The sequence below is a fragment of the Balaenoptera borealis genome (genome assembly GCF_965194805.1).
Source record: "Balaenoptera borealis genome assembly, chromosome: 1".
NCBI lineage: Eukaryota > Metazoa > Chordata > Mammalia > Artiodactyla > Balaenopteridae > Balaenoptera > Balaenoptera borealis.
In genome coordinates, this window is record NC_138860.1 from 113344696 (window position 1) to 113372557 (window position 27862).

Consider the following 27862-nt stretch of genomic DNA (forward strand, 5'->3'; position numbering starts at 1 on the left):
GTGTGTATAAGTATATATATGTATATATATATAAGTATATGTGTATATATATATATTTTTTCTAATTTAAATGAGTGTTTATATCTCTCAAGGGGAAAACCGTTTTAGACCTAAAAGCACTAGGAAAGGGACCAAAGAAAAAAAATCACTGTATTTTGCTGTATAAAAAATTAGGACAACCAAAAAACCAAATGACAATTTGTCGTAAATACAGTGACGTGAATATTAACATATAGGGACCTCATGCAGGTTGATAAGACAAACACTAAAACTTCCAGTTGATAAATAAAGATGTAAACAGATAGCATCTCCTCTTTTCCGAACTATGTATCCACATACCCTGACATTTTTCTGTTGCTAGTTCTCTAGGACATGTTGAGTCCTAGCACAATGCTGTTTCAGAGCCTTGAATGTATTTCCCTCCCACCTATCTATGCCTGATAAACTTCTGTTTCTTTAACAAGCCTTAGCATAGCTATCACCTATTCTGGGAAGACTTTCTTGCCTTCCCCAGGTAGAAGTGACTATTCTCCTGCTATACTTTAGCATTTTTTAAAAAATTAATTAATTAATTTATTTTTGGCTGTGTTGGGTCTTCGTTGCTGCACGCAGGCTTTCTCTAGTTGCAGCAAGCAGGGGCTCCTCTTCATTGCAGTGCGCGGGCTTCTGTTGACGCAGAGCACGGGCACTAGGCGCGCGGGCTTCAGTAGTTGTGGCATGCAGGCTCAGTACATGTGGCTCACGGGCTCTAGAATGCAGGCTCAGTAGTTGTGGCGCACGGGCTTAGTTATTCCTCGGCATGTGGGATCTTCCCGGACCAGGGCTCGAACCTCTGTCCCCTCCATTGGCAGGTGGATTCTTAACCACTGCGCCACCAGGGAAGTCCCTCCTGCTATACTTTATACTCTACCTTTATTACCTTATAAGACTGGGGTCATAGAGGGGGTATTGTACCTATTTGTCTTCTTCCTAGATGTATTTTCTTTCAAATGAACCTAGAATGTAAACTCTATGAGGATCGATTTTTTTTTTTTTTTAAAGCAGCACTTCTTTTTTTAATTTTTTTCTTTTTATAACTTATTTATTTTTTTTATTTGGTTGCCCTGGGTCTTAGTTGCAGCCGGCATACTCCTTAGTTTGCGGCATGCTGGCTCCTTAGTTGTGGCATGCGAACTCTATTAGTTGTGGCATGCATGTGGGATCTAGTTCCCTGACCATGGATCAAACACGGACCCCCTGCATTGGGAGTGTGGAGTCTTAACCACTGCGCCACCAGGGAAGTCCTGAGGATAGACTTCTTATCTGATGTGTTTCTTGCTTTATTTCCTGCATCTAGAATAGTCTAGGGACCTGACATATATGCTTGATAAATACTAATGAGTTGAAGTAGAATGCAGGCCAGAGAAATCGAGTATATTGTTATGGTTTTGAAAATCAGTGGTTTTGCTCTGGAGTGGCTTGTATTTTTTCCTTTGAAAAGTTCTTTATGAACTATAACTTAGATTTCTCAGTTTAGAATGGGTAGTAGGGAATTTCTGTTTATTAAAGTTGATTTTGAAAAAGCCTAAATTAAGAAAGAAAACTTTAAAAAATAGGCCGGGGAAAGTGGAAAACGAATACACTTGAAGGGAAGATAGGGTTTGGCTAGAAAACTGACTTTCCTGCCTTAAAAAGAGAATGACACCGACATTTCATGTTGCGTTGCAACATTTTCTATTTTGCATTGGATTTCAACAAGCTGAACACTTACAGTAAAACATGTCACCAAGTTCTAATCACGAGAAGCAAATGACTGAAAAATGGAAAATTTCATTTTTATGGAAAATTAATTAATGGAAAATTTCTAGAAATGTTACTCAGTCATAAAAATGTTCTGGTATCTCCTTTTATCTTTTAAGTCATCCAAAGGCCAGATGTTGAGAAATTGGGGTGAAGCCTTTCCCTTTGCTCCAAACAATTGGCAGCCTATAATACATCTTTTATTTTTTTAAATTTATTTTTCACTGCATTGGGTCTTCATTGCTGCGTGCGGGCTTTCTCTAGTTGCGGCTAGTGGGGGCTACTCTTCGTTGTGGTGCGCAGGCTTCTCATTGTGGTGGCATCCCTTGTTGGGGAGCATGGGCTCTAGGCGCGTGGGTTTCAATATTTGTGGCATGTGGGCTCAGTAGTTGTGGCTCGTGGGCGCTAAAGTGCAGGCTCAGTAGTTGTGGCGCATGGGTTTAGTTGCTCTGCGGCATGTGGGATCTTCCCAGACCAGGGCTTGAACCCGTGTCCCCTGCATTGGCAGGCAGATTCTTAACCACTGTGCTACCAGGGAAATCCCTATAATGCATCTTATTAAATAATTGCTTTGGAAAAAAAAGAAAAACAAAATCAGTGGCTTTGATAATGAATGTGAATCACTAATTAAAAAGATAGACTTTTACTTGTGTAAGCATTCTGAAATATCTTTGAAAATAGAAGCTGCTTGTTTGTAGAATAGAAAATTAATGAAGTGGTATCCCCTCCTTTTACATAAGTTACATGATTATACTGTATTTAGAGATTCTCCAGTGAACTTTAAAAGGTTCGTGATTGTTGGCTGGATTTCTTTATGAATTGGGAGCAAAATTCTCCATGTAAATTAAGTATTGCTCATATTAAGCAAATTATCTCCCTTGTTGGAAATAGAAGAACTATTTATTTATTTTTAAAATTTATTTTATTTTATTTATTTTTTGGCTGTGTTGGGTCTCTGTTGCTGCGCGTGGGCTTCCTCTAGTTGTGGCGAGTGGGGGCTACTCTTCGTTGCGGTGCTCGGGCTTCTCATTGTGGTGACTTCTCTTGTTGTGGAGCACAGGCTCTAGGTGCGCGGGCTTCAGTAGTTGTAGCACTTGGGCTCAGTAGCTGTGGCTCGCGGGCTCTAGAGCGCAGGCTCAGTAGTTGTGGCGCATGGGCTTAGTTGCTCCGCAGCATGTGGGATCTTCCCGGACCAGGGCATGAACCCGTGTCCCCTGCATTGGCAGGCGGATTCTCAACCACTGCGCCACCAGGGAAGCCCTAGAGGAGCTATTTAAATCCTGGGGAAGACCAAATTACCTGGTTAAAAGTAAAGACCCATTTGCCTTTCCTCAGTGAAAGTATTAAAAACTATTTTAGAATGCTGTTATCTGTTAACAGCCAACCCTAGGAAGTCAGTGGTGAGATGTCCATGGATTCACTTGCCTCATCTTTCCTGTTTTAGAGGAAATTGTCAGCTCCTCCAGGTTAAGAAAGCTCACTGTGAGAGTCCTGTAGATGGCAGTATTTGCTTTATTGTACTCTGAAAATGTTTTTACAGGTCATCATTAAGAATATGGGCTGGAATCTTGTTGGTCCTGTTGTTCGATGCCTTTTATGGAATGATAAGGAACATGATAAAAGAAAGTATTATTTTCTGATGCTTGATTTATTGGTAAAGGTAAGTTAACACAACTAGATTCTCTTTATCACAATACACAGCAGTATTTTATAATTCCCTTTAATGTTTTTGGTGAGAAAGCTTTTAGTTCATGAAAGTATAGGCGGGAACTCTTTGGATAAAAGGCCCATCCTTATTTATTGGATAGGCCAGTCCATTTCATTTTTCCCAAATTTTCTGGATATAAGAATTATCTGACCTCATCTTAGACCCACTGATTCAGAATCTTCAGAGAGAGACCTAAAAAGCTCTATTTTTTAAAAAGTAGCTTATTGTTCAGATGTGAAATTCATGCTTTAAAGAGGTAGTTTCAGGCCACACTGATGTTTTGGCAACGCTGGGAGTAAAATCAAATCTGAGTGTTCTTTCTTCTATGGTATGTTCCCTAAAAGAATATGAAAAACCTAGAATGGCAGTGATAACAGAGGAAATAAGAGTAGGAAATAGATTAGTTGTGACTGACAGCCTTAGATAGAGACTCTGAGTAAAAGGTTAATAGAGTTATAAGCCAAAAATGATGGTTACAAGAGAGAAATTCTAAGAAAAAGGACATTATAAGAAGCCACTTAGAGATCACTGTAAATAGACACAAATATGTACTTGAAAAGAGGGAACTCCCTAGATATTAGTTATTAACTATGAGAGCTTTTAGAGAAACAAGGCAAGTGAGGCGATAAGATATGACCAGTCAGAAAGCAACGCAAGGTTTTGTCTGTTCAGGAAAAACAGAAGAGACTCTGCACTCATCTAACTACCCTGGTGGTATGAGACAGAAAGATTCCACCTGCTGGAAGCCCTGGGAGACAAAGGCAACCTTCAGAGTAGACAGGCAAAGCTCAAAGGAAACCTCAGCTCTGGTGTTCAGGGTCTCCCTTCCCCTATTTCTCTAACTTTTCCATTAGTCAGGAATTTAAGTCTCTTAAATGTAGTTGTCCATTGGGAGACCCTTGACTTCTTGCTTTCACAGAATCTCAGACTCTGTGTTTTGCTAGTGTATTTTTTTTAATTTAATTTTTTAACTTTTTATTTTATATTGGAGTATAGCCGATTAACAATGTTGTGATAGTTTCGAGTGCACAGCAAAACTCAGCCATACATATACATGTGTCCATTCTCCCTGCTAGTGTATTTTTTAAAAACATTTTTATGAGGTGTTTTACTGTTAAACAAAAAAAATTATACTATCTCAGTATATGCCTTTTAAAAATAATAATCATGTGGCTTTAAATACAACTTGTATTAAACAGGTTCAATTGTGAATATTTTTATAGTTATGTAATCCAAAGGAATTATTGTTGGGTTTGCTTGAGCTGATTGAAGAGCCCTCTGGAAAACAGATATCCCAAATTATTCTTCTTTTACTTCGGCCATTACAAACAGGTAATGAGTATATTGACATCTAAGTGTTTCTTGTTTTATTTGTGTAAGTGCCTTGATATTACTCCAAGATGTCAACACTATAGCAAAGTTTGTGCCTAATTATTTTTTTTTATATAAATTTATTTTTTTATTTTTGGCTGCGTTGGGTCTTCGTTGCTGTGCATGGGCTTTCTCTAGTTGCAGCGAGCGGGGACTACTCTTCGTTGCGGTGCACGGGCTTCTTATTGCAGTGGCTTCTCTTGTTGAGGAGCACGGGCTCTAGGTGCTCAGGCTTCTATAGTTGTGGCTCGCAGGCTCAGTAGTTGTGGCTCGTGGGTTCTAGAGTACAGGCTCAGTAGTTGTGGTGCACGGGCTTATTTCCTCCGCAGCATGTGGGATCTTCCTGGACCAGGGCTTGAATCTGTGTCCCCTGCATTGGCAGGTGGATTCTTAACCACTGTGCCACCAGGAAAGTCCCATAGTTTATGCCTAATTATTTAGTACTCTGCTTAAACTAGTAATAGCAATGCCAGTTTGAATCCTGCTGCTCACAGAAAGATGGCAATACCTGGCACAGAGATGGTACCCAGTAAATATTTTGTTGAATGTCATGCTCTTTTTCATGTGCTTTGTTGTGACCTATAGCTTTTTGCTTACTCTTCCTATCTGCAACTTATATTTAGAATTTTTCCTGTAAACATATTTAAAGGATTGCCTCTGCAGTGCTCAGTTTGATAGCATTGAGGTAGTCATGTATCTTAATTAAGAACAGTATTGGGCAGGGCATTGCTCAGCCTTTGCTTTAGGAGGTTGGGATTGGGAATAACAAAGGTACTACTGAACAATGAAACAAGTGTGGAAAGAAAAGTTTCCATAACTGAGTGCAAAAACAGTATTGGTAAGTAATGGACTTTGGCAACCAAGGCAGACAGTATTTATGCATGGGAAGAGACCACTTTTTCATTTTATAACGTACATATAACTCAGAGTCTGGTAGAAGGACCCAAAATCAGAAGCTAGAGTAAATTTATTTTAAATGTGAATGCCCAACAGCTTTGTATAACTTGAAATATTTAAAGTCTTCTAGAAAAAAAATCTAATACTACTACCTTTCATTTTTATAGTGCTTTGTAGTTTACAAGACACTTGTTCCTATTTTATACTTATAACAACCAAAAAATATGGAAAGAAGTGTTTCCGTTTTAAGTATGTAACCTGTGGTATAAACATACCTAAACAAAATTTCATGGCACCTGTTGTAAAGTGCCATGATTGTAAGATGCTCCATTATTTTATGAACCCCTAAGAAGGAAAAAAATACTGCCAGTTAAGCTATCATATGTCATCCTGATATCAGAGTTGTCAAAATATGGGGGGGAAATATGTGTTGTACTTCTACATTTATTGGACTTCTCCCATGTTTAGCATACTTGATGAGGCTGCCTCAAGTAACAGCTCGGTCTCTGTTTTAGTGATTCAGAAACTTCGTAACAACAAGGCATATTCAGTTGGATTAGCATTGTCTACGCTTTGGAGTCAGCTGTCTCTCCTTCCTGTTCCATACTCAAAAGAACAAATACGAGCAGATGACTATGGCCTTTGTCAGTGCTGCAAGGCCTTAATAGAGTTCACTAAGCCTTTTGTGGAAGATGTCATTGATAACAAGGAAAACTCAATGGAAAATGAAAAATTAAAGGATGAAATACTGAAATTGTAAGTATATTTTTAAGAATAATTCATAATGGACTTAAGTGATAGTTCAGTTATTTTATGTTTCTTTGTTTTATTTGTTTGCAATGGAAATTTAAATCTAGTTTCTAATTTTGAATTTTAGAAGAATATGGGGTTCAGTTGATACAACATGGGCATTTAATGAAGCATCGATATTTTTAAAAAAATGAAACCAAAATCCATTTGTTTAGTTTACTTATATTCTTCTATGGATTGCCTTTACTCATCATGGTAAGTGAATAATAGCAGTGAAGGAAATAGATAGGTGTAGCTCAAAGAATCTGGTTTTCTGCAGGGGAATTATGTTTTTACTCTCCCTTTGAAAGCAGCAGAAGATGCACCAGACAGTTGAACTTCCAATTTGACAACAAAAACAGTAGCAGAGAACCCAGTAGCATTCACTCCAGGGTTACTGTAGACCAGTTTCGTGGAAGACAATTTTTCCACAGATGGGGAGGGCCGGGGGAGGGGAGGATGGTTCAGGCGGCAATGCGAGTGATGGGGAGCAGCAGATGAAGCTTTGCTTGCTTGCCCGCTTGCCCGCTGCTCACCTCCTGCTGTGCAGCCCGGTTCCTAACAGGCCGAGGACCAGTACCGGTCCGTGGCCCAGGGGTTGGGGACCCCTGCTGTAGACTATGTATGCACTGTTCAGTATGGCTGTCAAGCACTTGACATATAGTTAGTCCAAATTTAGTGCTCTAAGTGTAAAATCCTCCCTGTATTTCGAAGACTTGTTATTAAAAGAAATACTAAAATACCTCAATAATTTTTATACTGGTAACATATTGAAATAATGTCTCTGATATATGGGTTGATAAGATAAATTATTTAAATTAATTTTTCTTGTCTCACTACTTTTTTAATGTGACTACTAAAAAATTTTAAATTATATATGGGGCTTTAATTATATATGGGACTCTTAGATAGTGCTGGACTGGATTATATTGAACAACATGGACCAGTAATTTTATTTTTAAAATTTTGAGACTAAAACCACTGTTAGCTTTCTATTTTGTCAGGTTAGGACATTAAAGCATTTTTTACCATTTATAAAACCCATTATTTCATGAAAGAAAACATATTTTAACTAAAATAGGTAAGGCTTAATCACAGAATAAATTTGATTTTCTAAATAAAACAAATATAGCTTTATGAAAAAATTACTGCATTGTCCTGATTTTCCTTAAACTAATGAAAACTACATATACACTAGCATTGGTCCTAAGACAAATATTCAGTATCCACTGGTATAGTCCAGACATGGAAGTGACTCTCTCTACATTGAATCTAGCAAGGTAGTCTCATGCTCTCCCCATTACTAGTAAGAAGGATCTTATATCACCAGTTTTATAGGCCATTGCGTTATTGGTGCTTATGTTATTTTTCATGTGAAAACTAGTTATTTTATACTTAGGAAGTGCTGTATTCATCGTTACCCATTTCTTAAATTTTAGTTGTTTCAGAAGCTTGAAATGCCCTTTGCTGACAGCACAATTTCTTGAGCAGTCTGATGACACTGGAGATGATCCTTTAAGGTGTTTTGCATCTGAAATAATAGTAAGTACAGCTAATTTAATGTTATAAAATCTGCTATAATCTAAAATATTACCTGCTGTATTCTCATATACTGCACATGGGCATGTAAATTGATACATTTATTAATAAAGCAATATGTATTTTTTATAGAATATAGATAAACAAAAAGATGAAAAACAAACAGCAATAATTTCAAGAACTAGATATAAATAATATTAACACCTGTATTGGAAAAATCTACAGTTCTCCTTCTGTGTCTTTTTCCTTTACTTTCACTCAGAACACTTCACTTCTGACATTTCTGGTCACAAAATGTGTGGGGTTTTTATCTTTTCTTTCTTTTTTTTAAAATAAATTTATTTATTTATTTATTTTTGGCTGTGTTGGGTCTTCGTTGCTGCACATGGGCTTTCTCTAGTTGTGGCGAGCGGGGGCTACTCTTCATTGTGGTGCGTGTGCTACTCATTGCGGTGGCTTCTCGTTGCAGAGCACTGGCTCTAGGCACGCAGGCTTCAGTAGTTGTGGCTCATGGGCTCTAGAGCGCAGGCTCAGTAGTTGCGACGCACGGGCTTAGTTGCTCCGCCGTATGTGGGATCTTCCTGGACCAGGGCTCGAACCTGTGTCCCCTGCATTGGTAAGCAGATTCCTAACTGCTGAGGGAATCACCCTACCAATGCAGCCACCAGGGGAGTCCCATGGGGTTTCTTTCCCACACGAAACAATTCTGCAGCACCAGCTGGGTGTCCTACAGTTAAACTCAATTTTGACACTAACTACCTGGAGATAGATTCAGCAGGTTAAGGGCTCAGTCCCATGAGACTGCTCCCTATTTCAGATGCCAATTGCTCGTGTTAGGTCCCCAGGTTACCCACAACTTCTGTTTGACTTGGCTACAAATCAGAGGTTCCATGACCACCTCCTCTCTGGGTTCGATTATTTGCTAGAATGGCTCACAGAATTAAAGGAAACCCTTACTTATGTTTATTAGTTTATTAAAGGATATGATAAAGGATGCAGATGAACAGCCAAATGAAGAGATAGAACAGCCAAATGAAGACATAATTATACATAGGTCAAGGTCTGGGAGGGTCCCAAGTGCATGAGCTTCTGTTCTCATGATGTTGGAGTGCGTCACGCTCCCAGTATGTGGATGTGTTTACTAACCTGGAAGCTCTCTGAAACCCATACCTTGGGGATTTTATGGAGGCTTCCTCATTTAGGCTTGATAAGATATTAACTCCATTTCCAGTCCCTCTCCCCTCTCTACAGAACTGGGGGATGGGGCTAAAATTCCAAGCTTCTAATCATGGCTTGGTCTTTCTCATTACCACCCCCCATCCAGGAACCATCTTAGTGCCCACTCCGAGTCACTTTAATAGAACAAAAGATGCTCCTAGTGTCTTATCCCTTAAGAATTTACAGAGGTTTTAGAGCTCTCTGTCAGGGACAGGGTTAAAGACAAACATTAGAACAAGAGATGTTCCTAGTGCTGTTATCACTTAGGAAGTTATAAGGGTTTCAGGAAAAAAAAGAAAAAAAAGGGTTTCAGGAGCCCCGTGCCAGCAACCAGTAGCAGAAACCAATATATATATATTTTCTGTTATCTCACAGCACCTTCCAGACTTTTTTCTGCTCTAATACTTATAAATAAATAAATATATACATATATAATTTTTAAAAAGATCCTATCATATTATATAGTTGACCCTTGAACAACGCTCAGAGGGTAGGGGCACCACAACTCTGCTCAGTCAGAAATCTGTGTATAACTTACAGTCAGCCCTCTGTATCCTGAATTTGAAATTTGAGGAGGGATAGGAGGAGTTAGGAGAGGAGATGCCAGAACTTTAGGGGAAATAGCTTCTGAGGATGAGAGATGATTTGGTAACCGATATACACAGATACATAGTTTAATGGGGTTAATGCTGATGGTCAAGGTAGCAGTAAAGAGGTTATGAGTGATGAAGAGGGATGGGGGAAGGCATTTTCCCAGGAGCACATAAGAGCCTGGGGCCTCTTCATTGTTGCCAATGCTAGAGTACAGTGTAAACCTCTGGATCCAATACAAACAGCACCATATGTGATATATGTACCCCAAGATGTCTATGAAAGTTGGAAACTGTTAAGGATTTTAAGCCTGGGAGTGATGTAATCAAACTGTTTTGAGTTCATCACTTTATTGGAGGATGAACTTAACTAAGAGTAGAAGGGAGATGGGTTAGGTGTCTTTTGGGAGTTAAGTGATAATGATGAGAGCCTGAGTATGGAAGGAAGAGAAGGCAGATTTGAGAACTTTATCGGTAGATAAAATTAGCAAAGTTTGGTAATGGATTGGATTTAGAAGAATAGTAAAAAGGTTGAGTTATGGACAAGGTTTTTTGCTTAGTTAACAGGACAGGTGAAGTTGCCAATAATTAAGATAGAGAATACACAGCAAGCAGTAGGGGGTTTTGTGCTTAAAAAAATTTTTTTTTTATTATGGAAATTTAAGACATTCATAAAAATAGAACAATATAACATACTCTCCTGTATCTCCTGCTCCGCTTTAACAATTATCAACCTTTTTGCCAGTCTTGTTTTATCTAGCCTCCCTCTTTTTTTTTTTTGAGTTGATAAGCAATGTAAAGTTAGGTTTTTTTTTTTAATTTTTTAAAATTAATTTTTATTGGCATATAGTTGATACACAATGTTGTGTTAGTTTTAGGTGTACAGCAAAGTGATTCAGTTATACATATACATATATCCACTCTTACTCTTACTCTGTAATAGGGCATTACAGAGTACTGAGTAGAGTCCCTGTGCTATACAGTAGGTCCTTGTTAGTGATCTATTTTTTTTTTTTTAAGGAGGGAAGGTAAGTAATTTTTTTAAAAAATTTATTTATTTATGGCTGTGTTGGGTCTTCGTTTCTGTGCGAGGGCTTTCTCTAGTTGTGGCAAGCGGGGGCCACTCTTCATCGCGGTGCGTGGTCCTCTCACTATCGCAGCCTCTCTTGTTGCGGAGCACAGGCTCCAGACGCGCAGGCTCAGTAATTGTGGCTCACGGGCTTAGTTGCTCCGCGGCATGTGGGATCCTCCCAGACCAGGGCTTGAACCCGTGTCCCCTGCATCGGCAGGCAGACTCTTAACCACTGCGCCACCAGGGAAGCCCTATTTTATATATAGTAGTAGTACGTGTATGTCAGTCCCAATCTCCCAGTTCATCCCTCCCCCCCACCCCCAGCCTCCCTCTTTTTTTGCTGTAGTATTTTATAGAAAGTCTACATATATCATTTCATCTGTGAGTCTTTATGTATGCTTCTCTAATTGGTAAAGACTTTTTAAAAAACATAACCACAATGCCATTATGACACCTAACAAGAGTAACAATAATTTCTAATATATGTATCTCTAATACCCAGAGAGAACAGGTTTTTAAGGAGCAAATTTTGGAAAAGAGTAGATGAGATTACCCAAAGCGGTAGATCAATGTGAGAAAAGAAGTGTTCAGGACTGAATCCTGTAGGGTACCAGCACTTAAGATGAGCCCACCAAAGAGACCAAGAAAGGAGAGTCAAAGAGGTGATGAAAATATCACAGAAACTGGGGTGGTAGAGCTCAGGAAGAAGGAAATGATTGCTACTGTTAAATGCAGGAAAGATAGTCTGTAGAGTAGGAGTTGAAAAGCATCCGTTGGATTTAGGAAGATGGCATTGATAATCTTAGCAAGAGCAGTTTGAGTGGAGTGTGGGAGACAAAAATCAGTGGACTAGATAAAGGAGTGCATGAAAAATGAGAAAAAGGAGATGACTAGTATAAGCTATTCTTTAAGAGTTTGGATGAATAAGGAAGAAGAGAGGCAACAGAGAAGACATGGCCTTAGATAGGAAGGTAACTGGGGGAGACCGGTGTGAGGTGTGAGCATGTTTATAGGCTGAAGGGGTGGGAACCATCACAGGGGAAAAGAGAAGTGTTATGGGATAACTGAAATAATGTGGCTCAAGGAGAGCAGACAGCTGGGCATAGGATTGAGGACACCTGGAGAGGAAGAGGCAAGAACTGGTATGCAGGTAGAAAAATTTGTAGCAGAAATGGAGTATTATAATTGAGGGAATTATATTATTATTATAATATAATTATTAATGCTATTATAATTGAGGGAATCAGACCCACTGTCCTCAGATTCCTTAAGAATGAGAGGTGGAAATGAGGATTGAACAAGGGGCTTCAGGCAACTGGTAAAGGTTTGGAATATTGAGTGGAGAGAAAAGAGAGGTAGAAGACGAAGAAAACATTAGTCAGTAGTGCTAAGCACTTGGCGACTGTGGTTGGAGACCACAACTATAGTGATAATACTATTTTTGTGTGATTTTTCTCGAGCAGTACTCAGCTACCTGGGTGTAGAAGTAGAGAAGGTGGTTTGTAGCTGTTTTTCCAAGGCTGGCATTTTGTTGGGTAGACGTAGCTAACAGAAATATAGGGTGCAGATAGTTCAAATAACTAATAGTGCATTGGTTGGTTAGGGAAAGAAGGGGATTAAGAGGGGACAGATGGGTAGGTTAAAATGAAGGCATAACAAGACTAGAGAAGTTAGAGGTAGATGAGTAGGTTGGCATGGGAGGTAAAATAAGAAATTGTGGTCAGAAAATGAGATGCTGGAGTTTAGGTATCTAATATGGAATAGCTCCAAATTTTGATAGAGATCCAGGATGGAATTAGATGCCAAAACGGATTAGAAATTAAGGTCATTAGAATTTAGTGGTCAGAAAAACCATGAGGCTGGCCTGTTACAGGAGTTATCTACATGAACATTCAATTTTTCTAGGATCATAGCAGGAGCTGGATAGAGAAAAAGGATGTGAGCAGGTACCAGTCTTCAGTGAACATGGGGAAATGACCAGGAAGTCAGCATATGACAGAGATGAGGACAGATAAAGGGCAGTATGGCACCTGCCTCAAAGGAAAATGTGCTTTTGCCTGAGAGTGCAGGAAGAACCAAGATAATACTAAGCCTCTACCCATACCACCCTTTCCTACTGCTGCCTTCCTGGCTGTGCAATGTAAGAGGTGTGAGAGTATGAGCAGCTCCCACCAGAAACCAGTCAGGTTTAATGAGAGCAGTGAGATAGAGTAAGCATCCTATGAAGAGGTTGAGGGTATAGGGAAGAGGTTCTAAGGTCTCAGTCAGTGGAAGGCCCATTACAAGTAAAGCCAGCAGTGAGGAAGCACAAAGCAGTTAAGAAATAGAAGTGAAATCGGTGTAGGAAGTGAAGTGAGGAGGTGCCTTCTTTTCTATGCTGAAGAAGTATAGGTAAATGTGGCATGCCTCAGCCATCCCTCTGGCACAAGTTGTTTTGGTATAGAACTGCTTGAATGTCCCAGGGGCTGCAGCGTAGGAACATTTCATGAAAGGGCAAAGACTGCCATGAGAAATTGTAGAGGGGCAGGTATGTTGGGTCTGAGCAAGGCTGCTGGATGGTGTGTGGATGGATAGTGAAGACCCTAATTGGACACAGGTGGACCCCAAATACCTACAGCAGCACTGTAGGATCTGGTTACATATAATGATTTTTTAAAAGGCTAATAACCTTACTCTGGAAAAAAAACCCAACACACATCTAGCATTGGCTGAATTAAGAAATGGAGCTTCATGATTAAGAGGACGTTTGGAATCTGAATACAGTAAATTTTTGTTTTATGGATATAACAAGAATACAAGGCTTCGAAAATCAGTACAGCAGTATGTATTTAGTATCTGGTGGCTGAATAGCAGTCTCTTGTGACTGAGGATTATTTTCCATGGTTCATTTTTGTGTTCTGAAATGACTAATGGAGCCATCTGGAGTAGGCAGGTTTTAACTCCCTGAAGGCCAGAAAAGTGTTATTTGGCTTTCTAATTCTCCACAATGGCAGGCCCAGTGCCTGGCACTCAAGTATTTACTGAATAAACGAGTGAATATGTGGAAGGTCAGCTTTAGCTCAGTTGTTTCTGTCATTCCGTTGATTTCTATATAGTAGTTTGTTGTGACCTTAACTTTCTCAAACTTTTTTTGTGGGGCTTCTCAATAAATATTGACATACGTATTATGTCATTTTCTAGATAAGGAAACTGAGGCTTTAAAGAGGTTAGGTAACTAACCCAGTATCTAACAGCTAATAGGTGGTAGAGCCAAAACTCAGATTAATTTCATTGGATACTGAAGGTCAGGTGCTTTCCAGCACACTAGAATTGGAAATGGTATAAGAGGTGTAGGAGTGACCTTGTATTTCTGAAGTCTCTCTTTTTCTCTTTCCTTCCCCCCTTAAAACAAATGATCAAACATAAAACTGTAGTCAGTTAACTCAGGCAAGGATGCGTCTCTTTCTCTTATAACACAAGAGCCCATATGACCTGAGGTATCAGTACTGTTTCCTCTGTCTGTTCAGCCACTGGCCAGTGTTCCTCCTGCCCACTCCATATCCAGGCAGACAGTGGTCAGTAGAGCATTGTTCCTAGAGTATTCTTCATTTGAGTAGTTTACTATCACTTCATGATACTTGTATGTCTCACATTTTTAGATTGTTCTCAAATATCTCTGAAGCATTTTTTAAACTGTGATGAAATATATATAAAATTTACCATTTTAACCATTAACTGTATAGTTCAGTGGCATTAAGTACATTCACATTGTTGTGTAACGATCACCACCATCCATCTCCAGAACTGTTTCATCTTCCCACCCACTTAGTTCCTTCAGGTTGTTGGCAAAAACTTATCTTCTTGAAGCTGTAGGATTGAGGTCCCCATTTTCTTGCTGGCCAGGGACCACTTTCAGTTTCTAGAAGCTGCCTGTGGTTCCTGGACAAACAGCCCTCTTCATAGGCCCCCTCACAACTTGGCAGCTTAGTTCTTTAAAGCCAGCAGGGGTGAGTTTCTGACTCTTAAGGAGGGTCTGGATCCTGTTTAAAAACGTTCTTCCTGTTAAGTCGGGTCCATGGAGGATAGTGTCTCTTCTCAACTCAAATCAGCTGACTTGGGACTTTAATTACATCTGCAAAAATCCCTTCATTTTTGTCATATAACATAATCTAATCATAGGGGTGGCATCTGGCCATATTCTGTTGGTTACAAGCAAGTCTCACAGGTCCCATCCACACTCAAGAGGAGGGGATTTTATAGGATGGGGATTTTATAGGATGTGAATATGGGGTGGGAGAGGGCACAGTAGAGTGTCTGCTGTAGCTTCCTTTTTTATCCGTTTCGTAGGGATTTTTATCAGCAATTGGACACCCTTTCCTCAAAATGATTTTTAATCATGGAAGGAAAAAGAAGACTTGGGATTATCTTGAATTTGAGGAAGAAGAAGACAAACAGTTATCAGACTCTATGGCTTCTCTGGCATATCTAGTATTTGTACAGGGCATCAGTATTGATCAGCTTCCAATGGTCTTAAGGTAGGAGTTATTGTTTATTTATGTATTCTGAAAGGAATAGCATCAAACTCATTTATCTAATGTCCAATATGTGTTTATTAATGTACTAGTACATTTTCAGTGAAGTATAAACAAAACCTATTTTTATGCTAAATATTACTGCGTATAATCCGTTAAAGCCAGTAGTCATCAAGTAGTGAAAGTGGTTGGGTGGGTGGGTGTTGAAATAGACATAAGGAATGATTGGGACAAGAGTCACAAAGTGTTAAACTGAGCTTGGTTTTGAAGCTATTGGGCCAGTTACCAATAGGGTGGTCTAAATTGCCATCATCTTTTCACTGGATTATTAATGTAATCCTGAGTGGATATTTATATACCTACTCTCAATCCCTTTTAATCCAATTTATTCTCAACACATAGAAAGTGAAGCTTTTAAGAGTCGTTCCTTAATGAAAACCCTTCAGTGGCTTCCTAAATGGCTCTAAGAATAAAGTCTTAAATGCCTTCCCATGAGACAAGCTTATGCATGATCTGGTCCTTGCTTTATTGTCCTGATTCATCTCCTACCACCTTTCCTCTTGTTTACTGTGCTCCAGTAACACAGATCTTCTTTTGGTATCTTGTTCACATGTGTCATGAACCTTCCTGCTATAGGACCTTTGTACATGCTTAGAACCATCTTTATCCTTAAATATAGCTTTCTGAGGAAAACCTTCTTTACCACCCAGTTTAGGTTGAATCTTCCTGTTATAATGACCTTGACCTTGTGTTTCATTTCCCATAAAGTTTTTAAACTAAATTTTTAATCAAAACTTTAAAAAATAAATACATATTTCTTTTTTTTTTTTTCTGAGGATAGCATTATTTATTAATACAATTAAATTGAATAAATAATTATGTTTTTACACCCTCCTCTCCTGAAAGGCAACATCCTGACAAATCAAGTCTGGAATAACCTTTAATTTCATAACTGGGGACACGTGAATTCAATTTTTTTTTTTTTTCCACACACACACACACACACACACACACACACACACACTGTATTTTATTTTTACAAGAGATAAATAGACTGACACCAAGCATTGTAAATGGATGACCACAACAAAAGCAACAATGATTGCAATTACCAAACACGAAACACACTCATGCTATGTCATAATATTGACATTCAGTCCAGTAATCCTCCACTGTAACAGCTCCTTTACTTTGCAGTGAAAATTGATTTGTATATTCTTTGCCTCTGAGTCCTTGTGGGATTTTTTTTTTTCAATTCAAACAGAAAGTCACAAAAACTATAATCAGTCCTCATCAGTTCACTCAGTCCCATGCAATTAATTCTTTTTTCATCTTGATCCTTTGTTAGCACCCCTACAAGTTCATCAGTTTTCCTCCAGAGCTCCGAAAATGCTCATTCATTCAGTCCAGCAGTACAGTCAGCCACCAGAAACCTGCACCTGTCAGAATCCTCTCCACGAATTCGTTGAAGATGAAACCCCCCTATAGGAACATATTTGCAAAAGCATCACAGTACACCCAGAACTGTCCGCAAATGACAAAAGACCTAAAAATGACCACGGTTAAAGATTTGATGAAAGTTCATAATAATGCAATTGACAAGGAAATTTAGTTATTTCTGAGATATACATTTTAAAGTAATAACTAGAATTATGACTTATAACATTATACCAGAACATATAAGATTTTTAGAAATTTCATGTAATGTCTGAAACATTTATATTAACATATTTCCATACAAATAACCCAATGAAACTTTAGTATTAGTTGTTTTGTTTCTTTGTTTGTTTTATACTGCAGGTTCTTATTAGTCATCAGTTTTATACACATCAGTGTATACATGTCAATCTCAGTCGCCCAATTCAGCACACCACCATCCCCACCCCACCGCAGTTTTCCCCCGTTGGTGTCCATATGTCTGTTCTCTACATCTGTGTCTCAACTTCTGCCCTGCAAACCGGCTCATCTGTACCATTTTTCTAGGTTCCACATGCATGCGTTAATATACGATATTTGTTTTTCTCTTTCTGACTTACTTCACTCTGTATGACAGTCTCTAGATCTATCCACGTCTCAGGAAATGACTCAATTTCGTTCCTTTTTATGGCTGAGTAATATTCCATTGTATATATGTACCACATCTTCTTTATCCATTCGTCTGTCGATGGGTTGTAGGTTGCTTCCATGACCTGGCTATTGTAAATAGTGCTGCAATGAACATTGGGGTGCATGTGTCTTTTTGAATTATGGTTTTCTCTGGGTATATGCCCAGTAGTGGGATTGCTGGGTCATATGGTAATTCTATTTTTAGTTTTTTAAGGAACCTCCATACTGTTCTCCATAGTGACGGTATCAATTTACATTCCCACCAACAGTGGAAGAGGGTTCCCTTTTCTCCACACCCTCTCCAGCATTTGTTGTTTGTAGATTTTCTGATGATGCCCATTCTAACTGGTGTGAGGTGATACCTCATTGTAGTTTTGATTTGCATTTCTCTAATAATTAGTGATGTTCAGCATCTTTTCATGTGCTTCTTGGCCATCTGTATGTCTTCTTTGGAGAAATGTCTATTTAGGTCTTCTGCCCATTTTTGGATTGGGTTGTTTGTTTCTTTAATATTGAGCTGAATGAGCTGTTTATATATTTTGGAGATTAATCCTTTGTCTGTTGATTCGTTTGCAAATATTTTCTCCCATTCTGAGGGTTGTCTTTTCGTCTTGTTTATGGTTTCCTTTGCTGTGCAAAAGCTTTGAAGTTTCATTAGGTCCCATTTGTTTATTTTTGTTTTTATTTCCATTACTCTAGGAGGTGGATCAAAAAAGATCTTGCTATGATTGATGTCAAAGAGTGTTCTTCCTATGTTTTCCTCTAAGAGTTTTATAGTGTCTGGTCTTACATTTAGGTCTCAAATCCATTTTGAGTTTATTTTTGTGTATGGTGTTAGGGACTGTTCTAATTTCATTCTTTTACATGTAGCTGTCCAGTTTTCCCAGCACCACTTATTGAAGAGACTGTCTTTTCTCCATTGTATATCTTTGCCTCCTTTGTCATAGATTAGTTGACCATAGGTGCGTTGGTTTATCTCTGGGCTTTCTATCTTGTTCCATTGATCTATGTTTCTGTTTTTGTGCCAGTACCATATTGTCTTGATTACTGTAGCTTTGTAGTGTAGTCTGAAGTCAGGGAGTCTGATTCCTCCAGCTCCGTTTTTTTCCCTCAAGACTGCTTTGGCTATTCAGGGTCTTTTGTGTCTCCATACAAATTTTAAGATGATTTGTTCTAGTTCTGTAAAAAATGCCATTGGTAATTTCATAGGGATTGCATTGAATCTGTAGATTGCTTTGGGTAGTATAGTCATTTTCACAATATTGATTCTTCCAATCCAAGAACATGGTATATCTCTCCATCTGTTGGTATCAACTTTAATTTCTTTCATCAGCGTCTTATAGTTTTCTGCATACAGGTCTTTTGTCTCCTTTTGTTTATTCCTAGATATTTTATTCTTTTTGTTGCAATGGTAAATAAGAGTGTTTTCTTAATTTCTCTTTCAGATTTTTCATCATTGGTGTATAGGAATGCAAGAGATTTCTGTGCATTAATTTTGTATCCTGCAACTTTACCAAATTCATTGATTAGCTCTAGTAGTTTTCTGGTGGCATTTTTAGGATTCTCTATGTATAGTATCATGTCATCTGCAAACAGTGACAGTTTTACTTCTTCTTTTCCAATTTGTATTCCTTTTATTTCTTTTTCTTCTCTGATTGCCGTGGCTAGGACTTCCAAAACTATGTTGGATAATAGTGGTGAGAGTGGACATCCTTGTCTTGTTCCTGATCTTAGAGGAAATACTTCCAGTTTTTCACCATTGAGAATGATGTTTGCTGTGGGTTTGTCATATATGGCCTTTATTATGTTGAGGTAGGTTCCCTCTATGCCCACTTTCTGGAGGGTTTTTATCATAAATGGGTGTTGAACTTTGTCAAAAGCTTTTTCTGCATCTATTGAGATGATCATATGGTTTTTCTTCTTCAGTTTGTTAATATGGTGTATCACATTGATTGACTTGCGTATATTGAAGAATCCTTGCATCCCTGGGATAAATCCCACTTGATCGTGGTGTATGATCCTTTTAATGTGTTCTTGGATTCTGTTTGCCAGTATTTTGTTGATTGAGGATTTTTGCATCTATATTCATCAGTGATAATGGTCTGTAATTTTCTTTTTTTGTAGTATCTTTGTCTGGTTTCGGTATCAGGGTGATGGTGGCCTCATAGAATGAGTTTGGGAGTGTTCCTTCCTCTGCAATTTTTTGGAAGAGTTTGAGAAAGATGGGTGTTAGCTGTTCTCTAAATGTTTGATAGAATTCACCTGTGAAGCCATCTGGTCCTGGACTTTTGTTTGTTGGAAGATTTTTAATCACAGTTTCAATTTTATTACTTGTGATTGGTCTGTTCATATTTTCTGTTTCTTCCTGGTTCAGTCTTGGAAGGTTATACCTTTGTAATAATTTGTCCATTTCTTCCAGGTTGTCCATTTTATTGGCATAGAGTTGCTTGTAGTAGTCTCGTAGGATGCTTTGTATTTCTGTGGTGTCTGTTGTAACTTCTCCTTTTTCATTTCTAATTTTATTGATTTGAGTCCTCTCCCTCTTTTTCTTGATGAGTCTGGCTAACGGCTTATCAATTTTGTTTATCTTCTCAAAGAACCAGCTTTTAGTTTTATTGATCTTTGCTATTGTTTTCTTTGTTTCTATTTCATTTATTTCTGCTCTGATCTTTATGATTTCTTTCCTTCTGCTAACTTTGGGTTTTGTTTGTTCTTCTTCCTCTAGTTCCTTTAGGTGTAAGGTTAGATTGTTGAGATTTTTCTTGTTTCTTTAGGTAGGCTTGTATAGCTATAAAGTTTCTTCTTAGAACTGCTTTTGCTGCATCCCGTAGGTTTTGGATCGTCGTGTTTTCATTGTCATTTGTCTCTAGGTATTTTTTCATTACCTCTTTGATTTCTTCAGTGACCGCTTGGTTATTTAGTAACGTATTGTTTAGCCTCCCTGTGTTTGTGTTTTTTACGTTTTTTTCCCTGTAATTCATTTCTAATCTCATAGCATTGTGGTCAGAGAAGATGCTTGATATGATTTCAATTTTCTTAAATTTACTGAGGCTTGATTTGTGACCCAAGATGTGATCTATCCTGGAGACTGTTCCGTGCGCACTTGAGAAGAAACTGTAATCTGCTGTTTTTGGATGGAATGTCCTATAAATATCAATTAAATCTATCTGGTCTATTGTGTCATTTACAGCTTCTGTTTCCTTATTTATTTTCATTTTGGATGATCTGTCCATTGGTGTAAGTGAGGTGTTAAAGTCCCCCACTATTACTGTGTTACTGTCAATTTCCTCTTTTATAGCTGTTAGCCATTGCCTTATGTATTGAGGTGCTCCTATGTTGGGTGCATATATATTTAGAATTGTTATATCTTCTTGGATTGATCCCTTGATCATTATGTAGTGTCCTTCCTTGTCTCTTGTAACATTCTTTATTTTAAAGTCTATTTTATCTGATATGAGTATTGCTACTCCAGCTTTCTTTTGATTTCCATTTGCATGGAATATCTTTTTCCATCCCCTCACTTTCAGTCTGTATGTGTCCCCAGGTCTGAAGTGGGTCTCTTGTAGACAGCATATAGATGGGTCTTGTTTTTGTATCCATTCAGCAAGCCTGTGTCTTTTGGTTGGAGCATTTAATCCATTCACATTTAAGGTAATTATCGATATGTATATTCCTATGACCATTTTCTTAATTGTTTTGGGTTTGTTTTTGTAGGTCCTTTTCTTCTCTTGTGTTTCCCACTTAGAGAAGTTCCTTTAGCATTTGTTGTAGAGCTGGTTTGGTGGTGCTGAATTCTCTTAGCTTTTGCTTGTCTGTAAAGCTTTTGATTTCTCCATTGAATCTGAATGAGATCCTTGCTGGGTAGAGTGATCTTGGTTGTAGGTTCTTCCCTTTCATCACTTTAAGTATATCATGCCACTCGCTTCTGGCTTGTAGAGTTTCTGCTGAGAAATCAGCTGTTAACCTTATGGGAGTTCCCTTGTATGTTATTTGTCATTTTTCCCTTGCTGCTTTCAATAATTTTTCTTTGTCTTTAATTTTTGCCAATTTGATTACTGTGTGTCTCGGCGTGTTTCTCCTTGGGTTTATCCTATATGGGACTCGCTGCGCTTCCTGGACTTGGGTGGCTATTTCCTTTCCCATGTTAGGGAAGTTTTCGATTATAATCTCTTCAAATATTTTTTCTGGTCCTTTCTCTCTCTCTCCTCCTTCTGGGAACCCTATAATGCGAATGTTGTTGCGTTTAATGTTGTCCCAGAGGTCTCTTAGGCTGTCTTCATTTCTTTTCATTCTTTTTTCTTTAGTCTGTTCCGTGGCAGTGAATTCCACCATTCTGTCTTCCAGGTCACTTATCCGTTCTTCTGCCTCAGTTATTCTGCTATTGCTTCCTTCTAGTGTAGTTTTCATTTCAGTTATTGTATTGTTCATCTCTGTTTGTTTGTTCTTTAATTCTTCTAGGTCTTTGTTAAACATTTCTTGCATCTTCTCGATCTTTGCCTCCATTCTTATTCCGAGGTCCTCGATCATCTTCACTATCATTATTCTGAATTCTTTTTCTGGAAGGTTGCCTATCTCCACTTCATTTAGTTGTTTTTCTGGGGTTTTATCTTGTTCCTTCATCTGGTATGTAGCCCTCTGCCTTTTCATCTTGTCTGTCTTTCTGTGAATGTGGTTTTTGTTCCACAGGCTGCAGGATTATAGTTTTTCTTGCTTCTGCTGTCTGCCCTCTGGTGGTTGAGGCTATGTAAGAGGCTTGATGGGAGGCTCTGGTGGTGGGTAGAGCTGACTGTTGCTGTGGTGGTCAGAGCTCAGTACAACTTTAATCCACTTGACTGTTGATGGGTGGGGCTGGGTTCCCTCCCTGTTGGTTGTTTTGCCTGAGGCAACACAACACTGGAGCCTACCTGGGCTCTTTGGTGGGGCTAATGACAGACTCTGGGAGTGCTCATGCCAAGGAGTACTTCCCAGAACTTCTGCTGCCAATGTCCTTGTCCCCACGGTGAAACAGAGCCACCCCCCGCCTCTGCCGGAGACCTTCCAACACTAGCAGGTAGGTCTGGTTCAGTCTTCCCCGGGGTCACTGCTCCTTCCCCTGGGTCCTGATGCGCACACTATTTTGTGTGCGCCCTCCAAGAGTGGGGTCTCTGTTTCCCCCAGTCCTGTCGAAGTCCTGCAATCAATTCCCACTAGGCTTCAAAGTCTGATTCTCTATGAATTCCTCCTCCCGTTGCCGGACCCCCAGGTTGGGAAGCCTGACGTGGGGCTCAGAACCTTCACTCCAGTGGGCGGACTTCTGTGGTATAAGTGTTCGCCAGTCTGTGAGTCACCCACCCATCAGTTACGGGATTTGATTTTACTCTGATTGTGCCCCTCCTACCGTCTCACTGTGGCTTCTCCTTTGTCTTTCGATGTGGGGTATCTTTTTTGGTGAGTTCCAGTGTCTTCCTGTCGATGATTGTCCAGCAGCTAGTTGTGATTCTGGTGCTCTTGTCCTTGTACTCCGCCATCTTGGTTCCTCTCTCAATACATATTTCTATAATGTAACACCTTTTAGACTTTAAGGTCCATGATAATAAGGATTCTGTATTTGTGTTGCAGGCCTTGGGTGTATTTGTGTAATTTGTATATTTAGGTATGAATATACCTGGAGATATATTTGTATGTAAATATAGCAATAATAGCTACCACTTGCATGTTTACCATGTATTAAACACTATAACAGCTTTGTATACATTATCTAATCTTTATAATAACCCTTTTAAATAGAGCACTATCTCATTTTACAGGTGAAAATAACTAGCTTAGACAAGTTATGATACATACCACCCAAGATCATACAACTAGTTAGTAGGATAGGTGGAATTCAAACATAGTTCTGTCTGACCCCAGAGCATAGACCCTTAATCATACTCTGCCACCAAAAGGACTTACGTATGTATATTAGTTTGCTAGAGCTGCCATAACAAAGTACCACAAACTGTGGATAGCTTAAAATAACAGAAATTTATTATCTTATCATTCTAGAGGTTAGAAGTCTGATGTCAAGGTGTGGTCAGGATTGGTTCCTTCCTTGATGTTCCTTGGCTTGTAGGTGCATCACTCCAGTCTCTGCCTTCATGTTCATATAGAATTCTCCCTGTGTGCTTGTCTCTGTCCACATTTCCCTTTTTTATGACTCCCTTTAGCAGTCATATTGGATTAAGACTCATATTAATGACCGCAGTTTATCTTGATTACCTCTGTAAAGATCCTGTCCCCAGGGTGGGGGGTTCCTGCTCTGTCCCTGCCCATCACTACCCCAACTTTTTAAAAAAGAGAGACTTTTTCTCCAAATAAGGTCGTATGCTGAGGTACTGGCAGTTAGGACTACAGCATATCTTTTTTGAGAGGACACAATTCAACCCATAACAGTATTTATGTATGTAAAACTTCTAAAAGTGCATGTGTATGTGTGTGTGTGTGTGCGTGTGTTTATATATACATGTTTTTTCTATTTTAGCCCATCATACCTTTTGCAGTTTAATATGGGGCATATTGAAGTCCTTTTACAAAGGTAAGATCATTTAGATGGCATCTCAGAATTAAATAGTAATGTTAAAATAGTTCTTGTCAAGATCAGGGGAGACTACTTTCTCTTTGCCAGACCCTAGTTAATTAATTGATTATTTTATAAAATAGTGAAGCAGATATTCACAGCAGAGATAGAAGTGAACCAAAGATGTTTTTACAACAAAATCTCTTATTTTAAACGAAAGATAATTTTAAAATATTGTCTTCTAAAGAGGTTTCCAGTCATCTGCTTCTAAGGTTTCTTTGCTTATTTCAGAAGTTGATAAATTAAACCACCTCTATCCCACTGCAGCCTCGTCTGATCTAAGGAGGGGTGGTCAATAAAAGAAATTCATCCTTGGTTTTGCTTCATGGACACAATCTGTGAACTGCATCAAAAGGAAGGAAGTGTCTTAACTCCACCTTTTATAACTTAGATTATTGATAGTGATATCATTCAATAGCTTTTCTCATTTGAGGCACTAATAAGAAGGAAGACTTTCTCTTTTAACAAAAAATTACCAAGTAACGGGTATGCATAGTTTTCCCAGACAGATAAAATTTAAGAATTTTGCAAAACTCTATATGCTTTGTTTTCTTTTTCTATAACATGTTTAAATTATCTCTTGAGATCAGTCAGGGCCTTTCAGTACTATCCTCTAGGAATACTAGTGACAGTTTATTAATCCCATCTCTTCCCAGGTGAAGGAAGATTTGTAACATGGCAAATGTCCAAAGCCTCGGCCTACAAGGCAGGAATTTCCAAGGGTCTCCTGGCACAAGTAGTTATTAACTCTGTAAATTTACTGTATTATGTATGTCTTAATGATTTTACATTTTTACTTAGCTTCTGTTATATTCATAAAATGAGAATATGTATTGATTTCAATCTTAAGTTCTATAGTCTTAAGATTTCCAAACTGTTCAGTCATTGAGCCAAAAAACATAACATTTTTAATTCCTTTTACGGTTAGAATAAGAACCTGGAGCCTGAGATAATATTTTTTGCCACAGATCTTAAATATTTAGTTAACAATGATTGTAGAACTTAATAATCACAAATGGAAAGCATTAATTTATATATATATATATATAAAGAATTGAAAAGATTTTACCAATTAATCAATTAGAATACTTAGTATTATATCAGGTATAATTGATTTCTTAGCACTTGCTGTGGAAGATCTACTGATCTGATACCAGGAAATAAGCCCTGAGTGGGCTGCTTTTGGTTAGATTTGGATATCAGTAGCCAAATCAAAAGACAGATCAAAGGTGGGTTAAGAATTTTGACTAGGTTCTTCAACAGAATTTCTCCTTAATACGCATTTTTTAAGTATTTAAATTTCAATTTTTGCTTTATTTTTCCTAAAATGAAGAATAATTCTAGAGCAGTTTAGAAAACCATGTTGATAAATTTCAATATTCTCTTCCAGAACAGAGGAGTCTGTTTTCTCCAAAGGATTGGTAAGACTTGTTTGCACCCATTTAAATACATAGTCATGTTGACAAATACAGCTGTTGACTTTACCATATATGTATCTCTGCATATATTTTCACCTGTAGGATCTGTTGGAGAATGGTTTATTGAGAATAGAGGACAACAGTCTACTTCACCAGTACTTAGAAATCAAGAGTTTTCTTACTGTACCTCAGGTAAGTAAAATATGTATTCTGATCTTGAAAAAAGCCCCTTTCCTATTCTGAACTTAAGTAAAGGTCTTTTCAGACTCCTCTCCCACTTTCTTCTCCATATCCTTTGAAAACTCTAGTGCCTTGCTGTCCAATAGAACTTTTTGTGATGGTAAAATTGTCCTATTATCTGTGCCATACAGTTTGAAAGCCACTAGCCACACTGAACACCGGAGATGTTCACTTGAAATGTGGAACTAAATTCTAAATTTTATTTAATTTAAATTAATTTAAACTTAAATAGCTATATGTGGCTAGTGGCTGCTATAGTTGACAGCATAGCATCTAGTGGAAAAATATAACTTGCGTCCTCAACACTTTGGTTCTGTAGAAATCCTGGAAAATGAAGCTCCTTACTTTTATCATAACTCAAGTCCTCAGGACTCCATCAAGGCGTGTATAACTCATTACTACAAAGACATTTTTTTTTTCCCTCCTGTGATTTATTTTGCCTGTTTATTAGTTATCATAGCCAAGTAGGTCTTAGATGTCAATGTAGAAAATTGTTTTTCCACTATTTAAATAGAAAAATATGGCTTTTGTTAGTATAATAAGCCTGATTATTTTAAATTAATGGATTATATTTCTGTATGTTCGGTTTCATTTTTTTGGCCACTCTAGACATAATTGAAAATTACTTCTAATGATATACTTTGTAACACCCACTCAATAGCACTTACAAAATGGATTGTACTAAGCTCCCTGTAGACAAAACAGTAGAATGAAAGGCTCAGGGAAAAATTTACTTCATCTTTAAATCTCTTACCCTCATTTCTCTGAATTTTTAGTGTCCACTGATAATATAGTTGTTTCTTTGTAGTCAGTATAATCTAACGTTTGAATTAAAATTTTTTTTATTTCCAGGGCTTAGTCAAAGTAATGACACTCTGCCCCACTGAGACATTGGTATGTAAATGTCTGGAACTAAATGAGTTGCAGTGAGAAATTTTAATAAACAATTTAATCTTTAGTTTATGTAACAATATTATTTGTTCCATTTTAGAGGAAAAAGGGTTTAGCTATGCTTCAGCTGTATATTAACAAGTTGGATCCACAAGGGAAATATACTTTATTTAGGTATGTATCAATGGTTAATTGTGAAATGTGTGGTTGATTAAAAACCAAATTAATGCCATTAATTATTCTAGGTTACTGTATTTCGGTATGTTTTACATGTAATTCTTCTCTACTTGGAAGCCATATTAAATTCTCTTCTCTGTGATAGGTAGTGAAGGGTTAATCAAAAATTATGGATACATATATAAATATATATTACATGAATAATAGTATATATTTCAGTTTAATTGAAATACTCTAAAATTAAAATAGACTTAGAAGGTTAAACTGAGATTGGTGGGGCTCCTGCTAGAGTTTTACATATGTCAAAAATGTCCATTATTCACAGTTGAAATTAATGGCTTTGGAGTTATAACTTTTGACAGGCTATATACACCTTAACAGTGGAGCTTATTAATAGTACTGTTTGAGGAGGAAAAGATTCTAGCAACTCTCTGAGTTGAAGATCAGCAAACTTTCTTAAAGGGCCATAAGTAAGTATAGACTTTGTGGGCCACACAGTCTCTGTTGCAGCTGCTCAACTTTGTAGTGGGGGTAAGTGTTACAATAAAACAAAACAGCAGTAGGCTGGATTTGGCCTACAGACCTTAGTTTGTTGATACCTAGGTAATAAAAATGAGTTAAAACCAAATTGGGGCAATGTCAGAGTGCTAAGAAGTGTTCTTTGGGATTGGCCAATGCTAGCACTCTTGATTCTATCTTTTTTTCATTTCTATTGATAGAGTCAGAGCAGGTTTATGAAACCTCAGTTTGATGCTTATGTCTTATACCAGCTTTCTATTCTGATCTACCTGTATTCCTACCCAAAAATCTCTCCCTTCTTCTTAAGCTCATTACTGAGTTTCCTTTCTTTGCAATTAAGTTAGTCTAACCAGACTAGTCTAACAGGGAATAATTTGGGGAGTTTTTAGGCTATTACACTAGTGACCATCCTTGCCATGTTAAATCATTGCAACTATATGCA

General features: G+C 38.0%; 1 protein-coding gene across 3 annotated transcripts in view; it reads left to right on the top strand.

Annotated features, from left to right (window-relative positions):
• Positions 1–27862, top strand: part of GLMN (glomulin, FKBP associated protein) — a 46448-nt gene that overhangs the window by 4199 nt on the left and 14387 nt on the right. For all 3 annotated transcript variants that reach the window (XM_082384726.1, XM_082384728.1, XM_082384727.1), the window contains exons 4-13: positions 3320–3439; positions 4711–4819; positions 6271–6511; positions 7984–8086; positions 15290–15477; positions 24080–24133; positions 25566–25596; positions 25696–25785; positions 26686–26727; positions 26825–26898. In XM_082384726.1, coding sequence (XP_082240852.1) covers positions 3320–3439; positions 4711–4819; positions 6271–6511; positions 7984–8086; positions 15290–15477; positions 24080–24133; positions 25566–25596; positions 25696–25785; positions 26686–26727; positions 26825–26898 — 1052 coding nt within the window. The remainder of the gene's footprint in view (positions 1–3319; positions 3440–4710; positions 4820–6270; positions 6512–7983; positions 8087–15289; positions 15478–24079; positions 24134–25565; positions 25597–25695; positions 25786–26685; positions 26728–26824; positions 26899–27862) is intronic.